The sequence below is a fragment of the Stegodyphus dumicola genome, chromosome 1, assembly GCF_044657685.1.
Source record: "Stegodyphus dumicola isolate Sdum_Otavi_A_Nest chromosome 1, ASM4465768v1".
Lineage (NCBI taxonomy): Eukaryota > Metazoa > Arthropoda > Arachnida > Araneae > Eresidae > Stegodyphus > Stegodyphus dumicola.
Window position 1 is genome coordinate 97,937,256 of NC_140768.1, and position 20,125 is coordinate 97,957,380.

The window sequence follows — 20,125 nt, forward strand, 5'->3', positions numbered from 1 at the left end:
TTAGCCCAGAAGGGCTACTAATTTCGTTTTGGCATTTTGTGGCGTTTCACTATAAACGGCATTTCACTTTTCAAATTGTTGCCACCAAATATTACCCTCTGCATTATATTGAAAGAAATAAATAATGAAGAATCTACATAAATGTATGTATTTTCCTCGCATTGTGATAAAACAATGGTACCTAGAGCCATAAAATTTTGAATAACGTACGTCTCCAACTGAATATGGCCGTCTGGAAGCCCAAATTTGGAATTTGTTTTATTATCTACTTCATATTTTGATTAAGAAACTCAACGATTTCAAAGCGACCAATGGCAACACTCTATAGGGGAAAAAATGCATTTTTATTTCCAGCGCGCGAGACTGTGTATCGGAAATTCTAAAGATATGTTCCTTTAAAATTATTTTGTGATGCTGCTGTTGAATTGAATTTTATGGTTTAACACACAAAACAAACAAACAAACAAACAAACAAAAAAAAAAAAAAAAAAAAAGATCCTTTGGACGTAATATAAAATCTGAAAACTTTTAAGATTTTTTAAAAAATTATTTCTTTTTTATGTCAGTTTTGTTACAAATTGCAAATAAAAACTGCGTTTATTATAAAATTATGAGCAGCTGTTTCGAAACTTGCAATACTTTTGTCACCACAATTTAGCATCACAGTATCTTAGGGAGGAAGAAAAGAAATTGAAAGTATTACACGTGAATTGAATCACGTGATAAGATATGGCGAATAACTGGTCAGTTGAATGCTGTACTCGGAGGGAATGGGATGTCAGGGACTGTGTCTGTAAACACGATGTTTAACTAAGAAAACTTACGTACTTCTTTATGTTCTGTAATCTGGAAGAACTTAAGAAGCACTCAAATGATATGGAATTTCAAATACATATCACAATAATTACATTTTTTCTCATAAAATATTTAATACAAATATATTTCACTGGTCATGTGATAAGTGTCCACCAATGAGAGAGTAGTATTCTAACGGCCTCGCATGAAACGTACTCTTGATATGAGTAGCCATTGTTGCCCTAAAGGGGACTGTTTTATAAAGAAAATCTGTTTTAATTATGGAAGCGGAAGGCCATCCTACCATGTTGGGAAGTAAAAAGTCTACACGAAACGTCTCAAAAGGGTACTATAACGTTATTTTCAAATTATATTAACTCATAAAGTATGTTTGCGCCGATTATAGAATGGCTGTACGATTTCAAGGACAGGTATCTCGGTTTCAACTTTTACTACCGGAGATGCCGTACTGATATAAATGTAGAAATAGAAGGATTTGTGCAGGTATTTTGTTTACCTTATTATATATTTAGTTATCCATTATTTTTTTAGCAAAGCTTGAGCTCCGGAGTAGGGCGCCGGATTAGGCTTAGTTTGTTACGGCAATAGAAATTTGTGTTCAAAAATCGCCATTTTTCTAGAATATTTTTATCGATGTTCGTTTGTAAAAGCTCAGTTGAGTTTATAGTTAGAAAACTGAGAATTAGGGCTGAATTCGTAAGTGTAACACTTAAGTTAGGGGGAAATTATATACATTTGCTACACGTAAGTTATTCGCACGAAGTCGCTATAGCTCTTATCTCGTTCCAGACATTTTCAATTTTTGTTGTAATCGGCGTACGATAATTTAAAACTGAATTTTTCCATATATTTTTTTAGAATGAATTATACTTTCATTAGTAATAAATGTATTTCATTGCATAAATATTACAACTAGTGTTCGATCTGTCACTAATTTAAAGTTTTTAAAGTAATCCCTGATTAAGTCTTATAAATTCTCTTGTACTGAGATCTTGGAGATTGCTTTGTGCAAAAGTATTATTTTTTGTTCAAGTGAAGGTAAGTTTTCAATTAATTCTGTAGTGTTTTGTTTAATTTGCTAATGTGAAATGAAAGATAAAATTAAAATATAAGTTATTTTCCATAACTGTATTCTACAGTGTGCAGAAGTTTTGGAAAGATTAAAACATATTAAATAATTTTAATGTATTAATTTCTTCCACGCCCATTGCTTGTAATGTGACAGTTTTTATAAAATGAATTTATATATTGCATAAAAATAGAAAATGATCCAAGTATTATGTGCATGGCATGTAGTATAAATTTCAACATGTAATCTCCAAATTAGTTGAAAATTTTAATTTGAAATAGTAGTCGAATATTTCTGATATTGTGTAGAAATCCAAAATGTGTCAGTTAAGAATATATTTCAATAAAAATGTAAATATTTGCATGAGTAATGTTTAAATTTGATTAGGAAAAATTATGTGGATTCTGTTGACTTGTCAAGCATACTGATATTTTTTGCTGTTTAAAAGTGCAAAATTTATAATTTTTCATTATTTTTATTTATACAGTGTACATTGTAGTATTTGCGAACAACTTGAATTTTCTGTACAAAGTGGGATCTCATGTTTTGAAGTAATTCAAATACTGTAATGTCATCAAATATGTTAAGCAAGTAGTATGTATCAAGTAGAAACATCATATTATTTTATGTTTATTGTAGAATTTATTGTTTGTGTGCATATTTTGAAAGATTTAATATTGCATAGTCAAGACAATTGTTTTTTTTTTTTTTTTTTTTTTTTGTGAAAATCAGTATATCTCTTTATAATCTATTGTCATATTTGAAATCTGAAAAACCACAAACTATATCACTTATAAACTGATTTTTGTTTCTTGGACCTATTTCTGCTTGGTATATAAGTCTCATTTTGCTGATCATCACATTTAAAATTACCAAATAATAATGCATATTATTTGAATATGTTAATATTTAATGATTTGAATTTATGTTACTAGTTTTAATACTTCCATATTAAATTGGCCATTGTGTGCCAGTTTTGGCAGTTATGCAGTACAGAATTTAGTAATCAAGTTGGCTTCTTTCAGCGATAAAATGCAAGGGAAGTCTTTTTTATTATATTGTAAAAGAAATACGTACAGAAGGTTTTTGAATGAAAATGAGGCAAAGTGCGAAATTAAATCTTTAACTATAGACTATATTGCAAAAAACTGTAAGGCTAACTTTGTCTCTAGTATTTATTTGAATGGGATGCTAAAGAAAATAATAATTTAACACTTACATCTTTTCTTGCCAACCATGAAAGTTGGGGGAGATCCCGCCAAGCTTCTGGCAACTTTTTTATGCGAAAGTTTAGAAAAACAGACTATGTAAGACAAGCAGTCTACAGGTATGCATTATTTATATAGCATTAAAAAACTTAAATATGAGCTCAAAACATTTATCTGATTAATAAGTTTATTAAAATTACTGTTAATAATTCCAGTGACAAAAAATCCTTGATGGCATTTAAAATAGTAACAAAATTGACATCTTTTTTATGCACTTAGTGACACATAAATTCAGTAAAAATATATTTATGGGTACCCATGGCGATTTTTGTCGGTACATGGATACCAAGTTTGTGCAGTTCTTTGACTTGTTATTTTGGCTTTGTGTAGCACCGATTTTTGTGTCAAAAGTCGCTGCACCGTGAGGACAAAATAACAGGTCAAAGAATTGCACAAACTCAGTATCCATGTACACGTCAACCTATTTTCACTTAAAAAAATCAGAGAATTGCATAAACTTGGCATTGTGCACTCCCCTAACTTTATCCATGTACACATCGACCTATTTTCACTTAAGTTAAAAAAAGCACCCAGTTCTACAGTAGAGTCAAACAAAAAATACGTAATCTTAATAAACTACATTTTAAACCAAACCACAAAATAACATAAAAAAGGAAATTCATCTTATGCATCTAAGCACTACACAAAGTAAATATCCTAATTAACCTTATTTAGAAATTTCTGAGTTCTTCAAACTGTGGCACATAAAATTCCTATACAGCATCCAAAAACTTCCTAAATGAACTAGAATCTATATATCGGCGTCGCTGCATAAATTCACAAAAATAAAGAGTAAAAAATATCCTCCATAGGGCCGATATCCTCCAACGTTCAATCATACGCATTTCCTTCCTACAAACAGGACACTTATAATGGCTACTAAAGTAAACCTTCATTTACACACCAGTCAATTAATGCACTTTTCCCCTTTCGTTCCAAATTGTACAGAAATTCAAATTAATCTTGCAACATTCAGCCATTCTACAGTCTAAACAATGAAATAAGCAATGTACTTCTTAACCACACACACCATGAAAGCTCATACAAAACATTGCATGATTCAAAATTTCCCGGAATAATGCAAACGATTACGTCATAATAGGGTTTCCATAACATTCAGCTACTCAGGTTACCATAAATGAAACAACTTCACAATAATATAAGAGGCACCTGTTGCCATATTTTCAGAATGTGCCAAACTGCGACAGCTAAGGGGATAACAATTCTTTACTTAAGCAACATCGCCACTTTTGTATGCATTCTTTTTGTTGTAGAAAAGACAACTTTTATCAACAAACTTTATACTTTTTTGTTGTAAATACAGTTTTAAGTTTTGTGCTTATGGGATTTGCCTACAGTGAAATATTTTCCGGTAGACGTTTTGCAGGCATGCATAATTTTACTGCAAAATTGCTAAAGAAAAATCGCTCCTTTTAATCTAACCTTAACGAGATAGCCAAAAAATTTCCAACAGTGCAAAAGAAACAAAATTCATTTATAAGTTGGCTTATTCACTGATTTTTTCGGTATAAATACCTAACTAAAAGTAAAAAATGCATATGATAATTAATAGGTAGTGTTATGTTATTGGGACCAGATTCAGAAATATGGTATGGTAATTCAGTAATACTCATGCTGTGATGTCTCAACTTTTTATTTTAGTAATTGAATAGCAAGAATATGGCAACCTTTTATGTTAACATTACGCTAGATTTTGAAATGCTCTAAGAAATGTTGACGAGGAAAAATTTTTAGACATCGCCATGTGAGTCATTACTCAAGTTGTCATGTGTTGATAAACATGCGGTGATGAAAGCAAAATATAATAAATAAAGCTTCGGCAGGTTGGCGTTGGGGATATAAAATATTAGTACAGTGGAACCTTGAGATATGAGCACGAGAAATTTGAGATACAAGAAAAGTAAGAGCGAAAAATTTGTCTCTAGATACGAGCATTGGCTCGAGTAACGAGTAATGAGCCAGTCTGTTGTTATGTTTGGCGCCATTTTCTGATCTTCCCTGACTTGGGAATCTGCTCATCACATCACTCAGTGTTCTTTTGTGCACTTGTGAGTTAATTGTTTATTACATTTAATGTGAAAATAATTATTTCACGATGCCTTCTAAGAAGATTGTTGCCTCAGATAGTGCTACAAAGAAGAATAAGGAAGCCATGGCCTTTGAAATTAAGAAAGAAATGATAAACATAAGCGTAGTGTAAGAGTGACGGAATTGGCAAAGACTTAACGGCCTTTCGACATCAACGACCTACACTATTTTGAAGAAGTAGGAAGAAATTAAGAAACTTGATGTAGCCAAAGGATTTACTGTTTTACACTATTCTGAAGAAGAAGGAAGAAATTAAGAAACTTGATGTAGCCAAAGGAACCAAGCACTGTCCAAAACTCCTAGAAGCTGCTGTTGGTGTGGATCAAGGTGTGGTTAAAAGGTCGGTGCTAGAAGCTATCAGTTTGTCTGAAGCCATCATAAAGGTAAACTACTGTTATATTATTTACCAGTGTTTATTAAAAAAATTGATTTTTATGTTGATATTTTTGGAGGTGCGGAATGGGTTAACTGGATTTCCATCATTTTCAGCGGGGAAGTTTGTTCTAGAAGCGAGAAATTCGCTATGCGAGCTTAATGCTGGAGCTAATTAAACTCATATACTGAGGTTCCACTGCAAGTGTAAAATCAACAGTGTATCTATGTAGAATGTTTTGGTTTGATATGTGTACCAAGCAGACATGAACTGGAGCCAAATGCTCGATCATAACAAATTTTGGCTAAAATTATTGTTTCTTCAATAACGAGGCGTTTTATTTAGTGCCGAAGTGAAATTACGAAGACTCTCCATGTGTTTTATTATGCGTGTGGGATCAAATGTGCATGCGTAAAGCATGCAAGAGAAAAAAAAAAGGTGGTGGTGTCATTGAGGTCTGGATTTTAGATCATTTGGAATATTGGATGTCTCGCACTTTGTACTGTATATATTTCAAAAATCAAAAGTTAACATTGCATCACCATCATTCTGAAACCATACATCTTCAAAGGAGTTTGAGTATTTGGCATATGCTTGGTTTTGAGAAAAATCAGGTTACGATTTCTGTATAATAATTTTCATACAAGGTGAGACAAGTAAGGTTACTGATGTCATAACTGTGTTATATATTTACATATAAATACATCACTGTCCTTCAAAGTAGTTTCCGTCATCTACAATACACTTCTAACAACGTTCATATAAGTTCTGGAAACTTTTGAAAACGCCTTCCTTTGAGACTGTGTTAAGTCCCTTGGTAACAGCAGCTTGAAAATCGGTGTCCTTTTAGTATCAATTTTAGTCGTAGAAAGAGGAAAAACTCTGCTGGCTTAAGATCAGGGGAACAAGCAGGGTAACTTCGTAACCTTTTGCTGCACGAGGAATCATCTAACATACATAAGGGACACTGATTTTCAAGCATCTCAGGCATTCAAGCTGCTGTTACCATGGGACTTAACATAGTCTCAAAGGATGACTTTTTCAAACGTTTCCAGAACTTGTATGAACGTTGTCAGAAGTGTATTGTAGACGGCGAGCACTACTTTGAAAGACAGTGATGTATGTATATGTAAATATATAATACAGTTATGACATCAGTCACTTTACTTTTCGGTCTCACCTTGTATGTTTAATTCACAGAATGTGCATTTGTTTCGTTTAGTATAAAATATTGCCACATAAATATATATAATAATTGCTGCATAAATATATTTCGGCAATGCCATGGGTTGCCTTTAATGGTAACAGAGCACATATAACGTCATGTATAGTTTTCAGGGAGGGGAGTAATCAAAAAAGTACCAAATGTTATTTTTTAATTCTGAAATTTTATGTTTGGCTACAAAACGCATGCCGCCTGGATGGGATAGTGGTTAGGAATGCTGACTACCACAATGAAAGCCACAGGTTTGAATCTTGGAATCAAGAAGCTCATCAAATTAAAATTTAAATTATATTACAGTTAAAAGTCTTTAATCCGGGCTCGTCGATTCCAGATTATCGATTTTTCCGTATTATAGATCATCAATTAAAATCTGGTAAGATAGCATGCAGAAATTCTTAAAATTAAAAATAGGAAACCGTAATTTATGAAATAAAGAGCAATTATGATCTAAAGGGTATCAAAATTTACACACAAAAAAAAAGCTTAATATTTATTTGTTTACTTTATTATACATTTCTTTCAACGCGCGCATTCGTAAAGCATACATTATGCATAGTCGAAATTAGAAAATTGCAACCAGAAAACTATTTGATGTGTATTCATGATATTTATAATGATGAGGAATTTAATTTAAATCATATCAAAGATGGAGTACATCAAGATGAAATACTGCATTTAGTAAGGAATTATAAGCCGAATAAAATAAAAACATCTGCCCTGAAGATAAGGATAGTGCTGACAGATCAACTTCCAGTTTATTGTGCGCCGCGACATCCCTCTTCCCTACCCCCTCAAGCCAGTGTGAAATTGCTAAACATATTTCGGAATGGTTAGAGATACAAAGGATATGCCTTTGTTCATTTTTTGCAGCAATTCCACTTTTTGTTTAATGGACATTGAAACATGCTTTCGCATTGTAGATCTTTTGGCAGCTCCAGAATCGTAAATTCTTTTTTACATAATCGAAATTTCAAGCTTACTTTTATAAAATTGCTCTAACAGTCTGCAAAAAATAATAAGACAAATCCAATTAGAAGATTAAGGAACAACACAATCTGCAAAATTAACGGAAATAGACAATTTTAGCTTAGCTTATACCGTCCGTTATACATTAAACGCGCATGCGTAAAGGTATATGCGATGCGTTTACGCATGTGCAGAAAGTTTGTAGCTTTGAGGTCCGGAATATAGATCATTCCGTATTATGGATGTCTGGATTAAAGACTTGACTGTATTTTAATATTTTCAACTAATCTGTAATATGGTCAGTATTATGAAAATATTAGGGAACTATGTCCCCTGCTTGGTAATGCTTGCCAGGTACTAGAAACAAGTGTACATTAACTATGCTCTTCCTTTTTCCTTGCCTTTTAAAAAATCTAAATTAGTGGGTAAACTTTTTTTTGCTTATTTTACATCAGTGATACCATAGATCATTGTGAATTTAAATTTATGATTTAAATAAACTGCATTTTTATTTAAGTATTATGAAATTAAAAATTGACATTACTAAACAAGCAAGCATTGGATAAATCACAAATTGTGTTATTAAAATATTTTATTTAAAGAAATTTCATTATATTAGCAGAAGTGAACAAGACTACTTATCTTTTTTGTGTGTGTTTATGTGAAGATAGCAATCCTTTATGTCTGCTTTCCATTTTTGTGTCTCTAAAAATAGGATTTCTTAAAATAAGACATAAAGAAAATTGCCAAAGATACCATTAGTTACACTCATATTTTCTGTAAATAAATGCATTTAAAATTCACTGGATGGGCAACTGCTAATTCATTTTACTTTGTATGTAAAATGAATTAAATTATGTCTTATTTCTGATTTTAAATTATCTCTGTCAGAACATGTTTTCCTGATAAAAAACAGTCCTTCAGGAATGCACAGCAGCAAAGAAGTATATTGTCAGCTATTCTAATTCAGAATACGAAATTTGTGGTATCAGTCGTTGATCAAATAACAGTTATTTTAATAACATTATTTTTATTTTGTATTATTAGTCTAAAATAGTCTTTTCTGCTTGTATGATCCCTTTCAGTTAATCTTATTAGTTACTGAATCTCAAGTTGGTATAACAAAAAACTATTAATTCTTCAATAAGCACAAAAATTACTTACTGTTTGAAAACTGTTTAAAATGATTACATTTTTAATAGTAAAGTCATATGACAAACAGTATAAGTATAGAATCTAGAGGAGGTTAGACTCCTGGCAATGCATTTTAAAAAATATCACGAAAGCAAAGCAAGTGCATTGTGAAATTTATGTGTTTCTCAATTGTTGCTTACATATTGATTTTGTCTTTGTTAAATTATATTGCTTTAAATACCATATGTAAAATCTATAAGGCAAATAGTTAAATATCATATTTGTAGTTTATCATAGTTAAATAGTTAAATTAAATGGTTAAATTACATATATTTGTGGATAATTTTTTTATGATTGTTACATTTCAAAGTACTTGAAAGTCATATGCATCTTGTTGTTTGCATATACTGTGTTTACTTGAATGTAAGACCCTCTTTACATTTTAGGATAAGGTTTAAGAAATAAAAATGTAGGTGAATATTTGATGAGAGCAGCAGTTATTCTAATTATAATGAAAGGTAAGCTACCTAATTAAATACAGTATTTTACTATGGTATGAGAATTAAATTTAGGAATAGTTAGATTTAGATATTTATTTTCATGTGTACCAGTGAACAGTATAACAGGCAAAAGTCTAAACTGGAATCACTTAGCTGATTATGGTTATTATAATTAATGGTAGTTATGTAATTTATACATGTGGTATTTTATTTAGTTCTTAAATAGGTAATTATTGTATATAACATGTTAGTAAAACTTCTGCTCGTACTATGATTTATCAAAAATACTTATTTAAGTCCCTTCCAAACTTTAGAATAAAAATATAATGGAGAAGGGTCTTATTTTCAAATAAATATAGTATATTCTTTGATATGTTATTAAAATGAGTAATTTTAAGTTTATTCCAATTATATTATAGGAGTACAGTGAATTTATTTAAATAATGGTACAAGAAAAATGAGAAGCTGGTGTTTGTAATAATCTTGTGTTTACTGTCATTAACATTAGTGTGTTAATTTGAATGTTCTTTACCTTAAGGTAACAGTTAAATGCATATTTTATTTCCAGCTATTTTAATTATTCTGCATTGAGTAATGAAAACCATAAAAATTGGAAATTTACGAATTTTTAACTTAGTCTGACTATAAGAGAACTCTCTTGCTGAGACACGTGTGCATATTTGAAAATGTTTTCCCCTCAAAAAAAAAGAAAAAGAAAAAAAGCTGTGATATAAATAAAAATGTTAACTTGATATAAGTGTGTTCTTTAAAGAAAGTAAGGTAACTGTGTCTTGGCCCAGCCCGGGAGCTTCTGTAAGAGCGAAAAACTTGCCAATGGATATATATGCCTTCTTATTGCAGTAATGTCCTTATTTTGGGAAAATTCTTTGTAATGAAAGTGATGCATTTAATCTTTATAAACGTTTGCAGGTTATTTTATTTAGTGATATCTGGGATTTATCATTTCATAGTGAAAGGAGGCAGCTGTGCTATCAACTGCTTTCTCACTTTCTATGCTGAAAATAGTCCTTATCCTGGTAAGCCTCGACAGTTGTTATGCTCGTAAGCATTATCTTTCAACCATTAAAACTTTTAGGTACTTTAACAATCTCTAAAATTTGCTTAGTTCCCTGTTTAAATTTTCAGTCTGGGATCAGACACAAATACCAAAAATAATAAAATTTTCTAAATGATATTCATAATTTAAGGTAAAACTCGGTAAATATATACAGTATAAAGTCCGAGATCCGGGCTCATCGGAACTTCGAAGATTCCGGATTTTGGATTTTTACGGATATTCGGTCATCAATTTAAATCTAGTAAGATGGCAAGCAGAAATTATACAATTAAAAATATGAAGTCATAATTTATTAAATAAAGAGCGTTTATCATCTAAACTGTATCAAAATTTATAAAAAAAGCTTTTTATTTATTTGTTTACTTTATTAAACGTTTTTTTTTTAATGTAAATTGTTTAAGTTGCTTCTTTTTTTGTGCTAATACTTTCTTTTTAATTCTATAAACAGACATAATTTCTTGTTCAGTTACAAAGTTCCACTGTTAAATAGCTGTGCCAAGAATACCCACTAAAATTGAATTTTTTTCGTTTTCAGTAACCTCTCTGTCACCCTAAATTTTGCCGCCCGTGCGGCCATATTCCACCGCCGCTCCTGGCTTTATGTAAATAACATATAAGTTATTCTTAATTAAAATAGCACTAAATGTAATCTTTTGGCCTATGAGTTTCATTAAGAAAATCTATTTTTAGTATATGAAAAGAAATTTTTGTTAAATTTTTCCTCGTGGGATTTCTTAGAGCATTTAAAAATAGATAATCATCGCCAAGCGGTAATGTTAGCATAAAAGGTTGCCATATTCTTGTTATTCAATTACTAATATATATAAAAAAAAGTGTTTAGACATTGCTGCATGAGTCATTACTGAAGCTGTTGTGTATTGATAAACATGCGGTGATGAAAGTAATATATAATAAATAATGGTCATCCCTGATGCCAGGATACAAAATACTTATGCCAAGCCGATACTCAGCTAAGGAGGCAAATTATCAAGCTCACAGATTTATGCTTACATGATTGTTTATTCATAACAAGATATTTTATTTAGGTCCTAAATAAAACTAAGAATCAGAATTTTTAAATGAAAATTTTCACAAGTTTTATTATGGAAGGGAAAAAAAAAAAAAAGTTTGGCTTTAAAGTCCAGATTTTAGATTGTTCCGGATTTTGGACATCCAGATCTCGGACTTTGTACTGTATTAAACTGTAAAGTTTAAGTAGCTGTAAAGTTTAAATAACGAAGTTGCTTAATATATTTTAAAAAGTGTTTGGATGTGTATGCAAGATAAGTCTCTCTCTCTCTCTTATTTTTATTTATTTATTTATTTATTTATTTTTTTTTTGTATTGTTCCGTTCAGGACTGCATCCAGAAATGTATGTGTATATGTAAGCATGAATGTGTATGTATACATACATGCATATATTTCTGAATCTGGTCCCGTTAACAGAAAAGTACTTTAAAAAAAAAAGTCCTTTTATATTTAGGCTTATACAATATGCACAAAGATTTTTATTATGGGTTTAACCCTTACGCCTTAGAAGCGAAATTTAAATTTACTTTTTTTTTTTTTTTTTTTTGCTTGTTTCAGTTTATGTTGCAGTATAAATACTTTTTATGTAAAATTTCAGTGTAAGAGTCATATTTTCAGTCCTTCTTTGTTATATTTTTTATCCTGGTGGTTATTGAGACTTAAATGAGTAAATGTTTTTTTACTTTACTGTCATAAGAACTGTGAATTAATGGGATACATAATTATTTAATAGTTTTTCTTTGGTATTCTACATCAAGATAGAAACTCATTCTCTTTTTGCGTATGCGTTCACATTTGTCAGGTTTTCCATCTTTATTGTTACTTTCTTATTATAGTGTTCTCCAAAATTTAATTGCCAATCAACCGAAATGTAACATGTAGCAAGGTACAAGAACACACGTCAAGATTTCTGCAAAATATCTCGGTTGATTAGCGATTTACTGTTTGGAGCCACTAATAAAAAGGAAGTACCTCTTTATTATATATAATATAAAAATAAGTGGATTGCAGAAGTGGGTGTTAAATACTTAAAAATGCTATGCTTTCTGGAAACTTGCACAATTTCGTTTTCAGGTTATTCAGTATTAAATAGGTGTTAAAGCCTAAAGATATATCTAATATTAAAAAGGAAAAATAATTGTGAAGGGCATAAAGAGTTAGAATATACGTAAAAAGGATAACATTTCGGCTAATCTTTGGAATATGGTTACAGATAGTTTGGCGACATTTTGGTAAGGCGATAAAGGTTACTAGCTAGGACTTCAGCAATAATCTGAGAAGTACACAGTTCAAACCACAGATTATTTTGTCTCAGAGAAATGAGAGATCATGAGACATGTAATGTGACATTTTCTGGAAAATTCCAATCGGGATTTTAGCTAATAAGCACTTAGAAACAATTTCGCTGCTAAAGTGCAGAATCGCCCACTTATTTGTTTGGCGCTTTTTACAAGAGTAAGAAGAATTGGATTTTTGTCAATTTTCTTTGACTTTTTAAGTAAAAATAGGTCAGTGAGTACATGGATAAAGGTCAGGAGTGTGTGCAATGCCATTTTTGTGCAATTCTGAGATGTTTTTTTAAGTGAAGATAGGTTGACGTGTACATGGGTACCTTGTATATGCAATTCTTAAAAATGCAGCAAGCAGTGGGCGATTCTACACTTTCTCCCAATTTCGCACCTAATCTTCGTCATGATTAAGCACTTTTGTTCCATAAAAGTTCTAGCGTAAGCGTAATTCGGCTAACAGATTGTTGGAAAAAATGTTGAGTTAAAAAAAAAGTCTTTACTTTGTGAAAACAAAATGACGTCAAAAAAAAAAAAAAAAAAAAAAAAAAAACCTAGCAGGTTGCTGTAGCAGTGTTGGTCGCCAAAGTTTCGCCAAAAATTCGCCAAGTTACCATAATCGGAAGATTAACCAACGTTTTCTTTACATATATGTGAGAAAAGTATAAAATTGCAAATTTATTCCTTAATCTCCAAAGAAAATTTTGTCAAAAATCTTAGACGAGGAAAGAAAATTTTCATTTTCTAAAAGAATGTATATTTTTCTGGTATTACTACTATGCGTTCAAAAATCCTTGTTGTTAAATGTCATTTTTTATAGAAATGTGTTATATTCAGATGGAGCTGTTATCTAAAACTTGAATGTTTGATATTTTTTTTTTATTTTTAATTAAAACAATTTTGAAAGTGTTAAGATTTTATTTTTACACTTAAGATTGTTACAAGGGTATGCTAATAATATGACAGTTGTATAATATTAATTACAAGTATCAAGATACAAGTTCAATTATTTAATAAATTTTAAGTGCCAAATTATTTAATTAAGCTTTTAAAATAGACATTCTGAAAGCTATGAAGGACAAAACGTAGTTTATATGAAGTTTTACACGTTTCAACTACTCATTTCATATGAGTTGTAAGACAAGAACATTATTGGATTACTTTTTTACAGATTTCCCTTATATTTTACAGGAACTTTTAGGTTGATCCTGTTGTGTTCCCCCCTGAAGTTTTGTCACTCATAGCTTTTGAAATTTCAAAGTTACAACTGATGTACATTTATAAATTACTAAGACTTAAATGAATACTAATTTGTGAAATGAGGTAAGTTAAATAACGGTCTTTTAAACTTAATATAAAGGCTATTTGTTGAAATATGTAGTTTTTCAGTAGATTTGATAAGTAATTTTTTTGTACATAACTAAAAGTATGTGAAAAGCTTTTATGTAAGAAATCAACACAAAATATAAATATGTGAACAATAATTGTATTAACTCTTTGCTTTCAAATAAATCTCTCTTTTTTAATCAAGCTTGTGGAGAATGTTTATTTGCATTTTTTTTGAGAGGAATACACAATACAAATTTTTTAATGTTTATTTGCTAATGAGTAGCAATTATTGCTATTGATGCATAGAAATTTGTATCATTATTATCATCGTATTCCAAATTTGACAAATCATGGAGGCACACAGTGAATATTTCTACATACATCAGGAATTGATTATGTTAACCATCAAGTATCAACATTTCTGTATAAAATTTATTTTGTATTAAAAAGAACTGCCATGTTTAGAAAGAAAGGTCGGTACATTTCCGTTTTGCCGGCGCAAATCTCGCCAAGCAGACTTTATTGGTGACAACATACAGTATACACATAAAAAATATTTTAAAAAATTTAGTTCTAAGAATTCTTTTTTTGAAGGCATAAACATTTTAATATTGCTTAAAACTTTATAAAAAGCCAATAAATAAAGACAATAAATTTGTAAAAAGATATTAATTTAAGAATTTACTATGCTTTCATGGTTCAACATCCTAATTCGCCGGATTCCCCAAGCGATCTCATCTCACGTAAACTACTCTACAAAAATCTAATGCTCTCAGTAATTATCTACATTTATTTCAAGTTAAATCTTAATTTGGAACTCAAGTTTAAATGCAAGAAATATTTCAATGCGTACGAATAGCTTACTTAATTATGTAAAACTGCAGTGCTTTACTTCACTAATGCATTCTCACTAGAATTGATGAATTTAACCCTTGACGTTCCTCTTCTATATTTTCGGCTTCGGGTAAGCGCTGTGATTGCATCCTAATTGACTTAATTACCGAAAATGGCCTTAGACATAAAACTGAACTATCTGATAAAAATTCTATGTAATATGCCAGTATTGAAAGAAACAATCAGTCTGATAAGAAAAAGCTGCAACTTGTTTTGAAAATGAGGCGTAAAAGGTTACCAGCGAGAATATTCCATTTGGCATCGGTTGTACCATTATTGGCGACTTTATCGCTTGCGCCGGCAAAACGGAAAAGTACCGAAAGGTCTTATGTTAGTAAGGCATTGATGGTAAGTTTATTTGCTGAAGCACTTATCAGAAATATAGTAGCATATGAGGATTCAGGAAAAATTAAAATCTGATAACAGAAGTACTTCTCTACCTTCCAAAAGCAGGATGTTGTTGAAATTTAAATTGCTTGCACGTATAAAGCTTTAATTATTAACAGCTCATTTTAAACATAAATACAAATTGTAAAAGAATCATTATAATAGTTTTGGTACTATGCGAAGACCTAATGATAGTGCCATTGTTGTGTATATGTGTGTGTTTGTAGATTATTCTTGTAACTAGAAATAGTTCACAAATAGAAAACCTATAAAAATGCTTGGCAGGTGCATAGTGGGAAAACACGATTTTTCTATTTGACTGCAGTATGAATTTTTGAATACTTTCTTCAATTTATTCATATTGAAGGATACTTCAGTGTTAGGTTTGAAAATAATGAGTTTTATGTAGTGGTTATTCTTTTCTCATATGTTCAGCTTTTCTAGTTCTGTGCAGTTCTATAATATATAATTTAATGCATCATATTTCAGTCTATCATTGGCTTTTATACTTATACTACCTTTTGAAAATTAAATAAATTTTTTGGTGCTGTTTCAAGTGATTACTTATGTAAAAACCTTATGCTATTTTTTACGAGAAATTTGTTGGTCCATTTGTTTAAACTACCGAAATTAATTATTATGTTGGTCATAGTTTTGATTTGATTTTGTTTTGTTCTTTCCTATCAATAAGTTTCTTATGGTTATGGAATATATCTTGATCCTTTCTTCAGTTTTATTCTGTAAATTATTTAAAATTAACAGTTTATGTGCATGTTACATCTTCCTCTTTAATTTTCTTTATGCTGCTGTGTAAAATAAGTCTTGGCTATGTGGCCCCCCTCTCCAAAAAAAGTAAGCAAATAAAATTGTCTTTTTTTACTATTGGAAAAAATGTTTCTCTGATTTTAATGTGATTATCATCTACAATGTCAAAATATAACTCCAGTACTTTGTACTCCATTATAATTTCTTTTGCTGGAAATAAGCTCAGTCATCTTATTTAGCTACTTTTAAATGTAGTTCTATATTCTGTAATCATCAGGTTAGTTTCTATCTGACAATATTTAATTATTATTTACACCTTATTTATTACCTTTTTGTAGTTCTAGAGTTCTGATGTAATTGGTATTTCTGATTTAGATTGTAATTCATAAAATGATATTCCTCATATTCATTTAGATGCTGTAATACTTTGTAGGGTTTTTTTTTTTTTTTTTTTTTTTTAAATTTTGTTCCTGCCAAGAAGTTTTTATGTATAAACTTAAAAAAATTTGGTCTGAAATTTTAAAAATGCAAGTATGATTTAGATAAGTTTATTTATAAGATAAGGTGGACATAATGCAAAATTTTTGTTGATCCTCCGTATAGTCAAGAAATTGGGGCATCGGAGTGTAATTGAGATATATTAGGTGAATAATATGGATAAAAACTGGAAAAGGTCATCTAATATTTGTGTTTTTCCAGGTAACCGTTCAGACAAGCTGACTGTTTTAAGTATTTAGCAGAATGTCAGCCAGGTTTAGCTATTTGTAATTAAACTATATCTTAACTTCCACTCAATTTTGCAGTTAGCTATACTGTATTTCAGATGTAGTATTGTGGGATGTCATTCAGACAAGGTTACAATCTAAATCTTGTCTTAGTATGTTTTTACAATCAGATATTAGAGCTGGGGAAAAACAATTGGCTAGTAATCTAAGGTTTGCCTATCAAATCCACAAGATCTGTCATAATTGAAAGAGACCATAAAACTTTAAAATATACAGATTCTTCTTGCGATTTTCCATTCATCATTGTTGTCAACAGTCTCCCACATGCTGAGCATTTTATCGTCTGTATTTAATGTCTGCAAAGGTGGGCACATTGAAACGTGTGCTGTAATGTCTACTCACATTACCATCATCTTGGAATCATTGCCAAAGCCTGAAGATGACACTCTGGGCAATTCCAAGTTCGTCTGATACTTCCATTTGGGTACGCCCACATTCCAGACGGCCGATAATTCTACCACATAAAAAGTCATCCAAATGCATCCTTTCTGTCATAACTATTCAGTTATTGCACTGAAATACTTATAAAGGGCCTGCGAACAATTTTACTTCTTTGCCTGTATTCCTTATATATCACTCTCTTACATTCTCATCATTGTGACGTACCATCGGTGTCATCTGGTTACTTCCTGAAATTTGCATATGATTCTTGAAGATGTGTGTAGTGCTTTTACAGGTGATATGTTTATTTTAGAGTTCGATTTCCGCGTGACTCCGAATTATCCTTAATTTATGGACATGAGTGTAATTAAAGTTTTTTCTTATACTCTTTCATGCTATCACTGGTCCTGTATAACGTTCATTGTAAATGTTTGATGCCAGTAGTTTTCATCATATATGTATTGTCCCATCACCATTTATGTTTTTTTCAGTGTGCTGTTTTTTTTTTTTGGGGGGGGGGGTGTATGTGTGTGGAAAAAAGTGGGTGTTGCCACTTGAAACTTTCAATTTCCCCCCCCCCCCACTGTAACTAGAGCTACGAGATCACTAGTGTTTTAAATATTCACAATCATGAGCACATTCCTTCAAATAACAATAGGTGAAATTTCATTTCAATTGGTCGAGTGGATAGGTTGCGGGAAATTCATATATTGGGGATTTCTTGAATGACCATTTTGTATATATATATATATACACACAATAGGCGAAATTTCATTTCAATTGGTTGAGTGGATAGGCTGCTAAGAATTCATATATTAGGGTTTTTTTTATTGACCATTTTGTGTGTGTGTATATATATATATATTATATATACATACAGTGGTGGCCAAAATTGTGGACACTTTTGGAAATTTTTATGTTTTTGAACTTTGTATGCTTAAAGAAAATGTTATGTTTTGCAAAATGCAAACTTGTATATATCATTTTAAAGAGAATTCATTATTGAATTCAATACAAAACACAAAATTCAATTATTTGCAATACAAGAAAAGTTATATGTACTTTAATATAAATAAAAAACACAGTTATGAAGTGGTTTGTAATGTCTAGCTTTCTTGGCCCAATCACTGTTCTTGTTCTGAGAACCAATCAGATGTTAGTAACTGCCAGTAGAGGCTGACATCATGTTTACACTTGAAACAATTCATTATTTTGCTTTGTTCTGTAGAAGGAGGACCTGTTTCTTATACACTGCAATTACAAGTAGGAATTTTTGTAAAAAATTTTTATATTTAGTCAAGAAGCAATGACATCAAATAAAAGAGTAGATTGGACACCTAGAAAGAGATGTAATATTATTGTGTTACGAGAAAGTGGTCTTTCCTATGCTGAAATTGCAAGACAGGTGGGTGGTTCAGTGACTACATCTGGAGTCAGGAGACAAATTCAATAAAAAAAAAAAAAAAAAAAAAAAAAAAAAGAAGGAAAAGGCCGAAAAAGGTGCACCACATCTATTGATGACAGAAGAATAAAATGACTATGTCTCCAAGATAGAAAAATGTCATCAGCGGCCATCAGAAGTGATCAGAATGATGCTGGTGTTTCTGTCAGTTCAAGAACAACCAGGAGAAGATTAACAGATGTTGAACTGAGAGGTAGAATTCCACGAAAAAGCCTTATCTTTATTTTCAGCAACGAAAAAAAAAAAAAAAAAAAAAAAGACTACAGTAGGCAAAGGAACACATTAATTGGACAGATCACAAGATTACACAGATTAGTGGTCACAAGTTATATGGAGTGATAAAACTAAGATATTGTTATTCGGTAGTGATGGGCGAAAATATGTAAGACGTAGAATAGGAGAAGAGCTACATCCTGACTGCATTCAAGCAACTGTAAGGAACCCAGTTACTGTTATGATTTGGTCATGCATGTCAGCATATGGTATTGGTTGCCTTCATGTCGTCGATGGGACACTGAATGCCAGAAAATACATTGACACTATTCTAGAACCAAAACTTCTACCTTCCATCAGAGATCTCTTTCCCAACAATGTTTCGTTTATTTTTCAGCAGGATTCTGCTCCTTGCCACATGGCCAAAATATTGAAAGAGTGGTTTCGTACAAAGAGCATTAAATTGTTGTCATGGCCAGGAAACTGTCCTGACCTCAATCCTATCGAAAATATTTGGCACCGTTTGAAAACTCTTGTCCGAATGAGGCTCTCATCAAATAAAAGGGAACTAATTGAGGCTATAATTGTTTCCTGGCATCATGTAATAACGAAAGAAGAGCTTAAAACTCTTTTCAGCTCAATGAAACTTCGATGTGAAGCTGTAATCAAAAATAAAGGGTACCCTACTAAGTACTGATAACTCACTGCAATCATCACTATCTAATGTATAACGATAACTATTATCGTTTAACTTTTTTTGTATTGCAAATAATTGAATTTTGTTTTTTGTATTGAATTCAGTAATAAATTCTCTTTAAAATGACATATACAAGTTTGCATTTTGTGAAACGTAACGTTTTCTATAAGCATACAAAGTTCAAAAACATAAAAATTTCCAAAAGTGTCCACAATTTTGGCCACCACTGTATATTCTTTATAGGGATAAGCAAGGTAAAACATTCATGACTTGCAAGAAATTGGTGTTTTAATAATAAAGTCACATGTAAACAGTTCCCATATCCCAGTGTCCTCAATCAGTCAATGGCCTGCTACTT

The 20,125-nt window shown here is 30.9% G+C and overlaps 1 protein-coding gene across 11 annotated transcripts in view; it reads left to right on the plus strand.

Moving 5' to 3' along the window:
• The first annotated feature begins 775 nt into the window (after positions 1–775).
• The window catches only part of LOC118185892 (bromodomain-containing protein 3-like), a 219,197-nt gene continuing 199,847 nt past the window's right edge, over positions 776–20,125 (plus strand). For 2 of the 11 annotated variants that reach the window (XM_085817948.1, XM_085817962.1), the window contains exons 1-2: positions 777–1,299; positions 14,046–14,177. In XM_085817948.1, the coding sequence (XP_085674074.1) occupies positions 14,173–14,177 (5 nt within the window). In that variant the 5' untranslated portion in view covers positions 777–1,299; positions 14,046–14,172. Of the gene's footprint in view, positions 1,300–9,406; positions 9,479–14,045; positions 14,178–20,125 lie in introns of all 11 variants that reach the window. The other 9 variants (XM_085817966.1, XM_085817972.1, XM_085817941.1 and 6 more) reach the window with 7 other exon arrangements.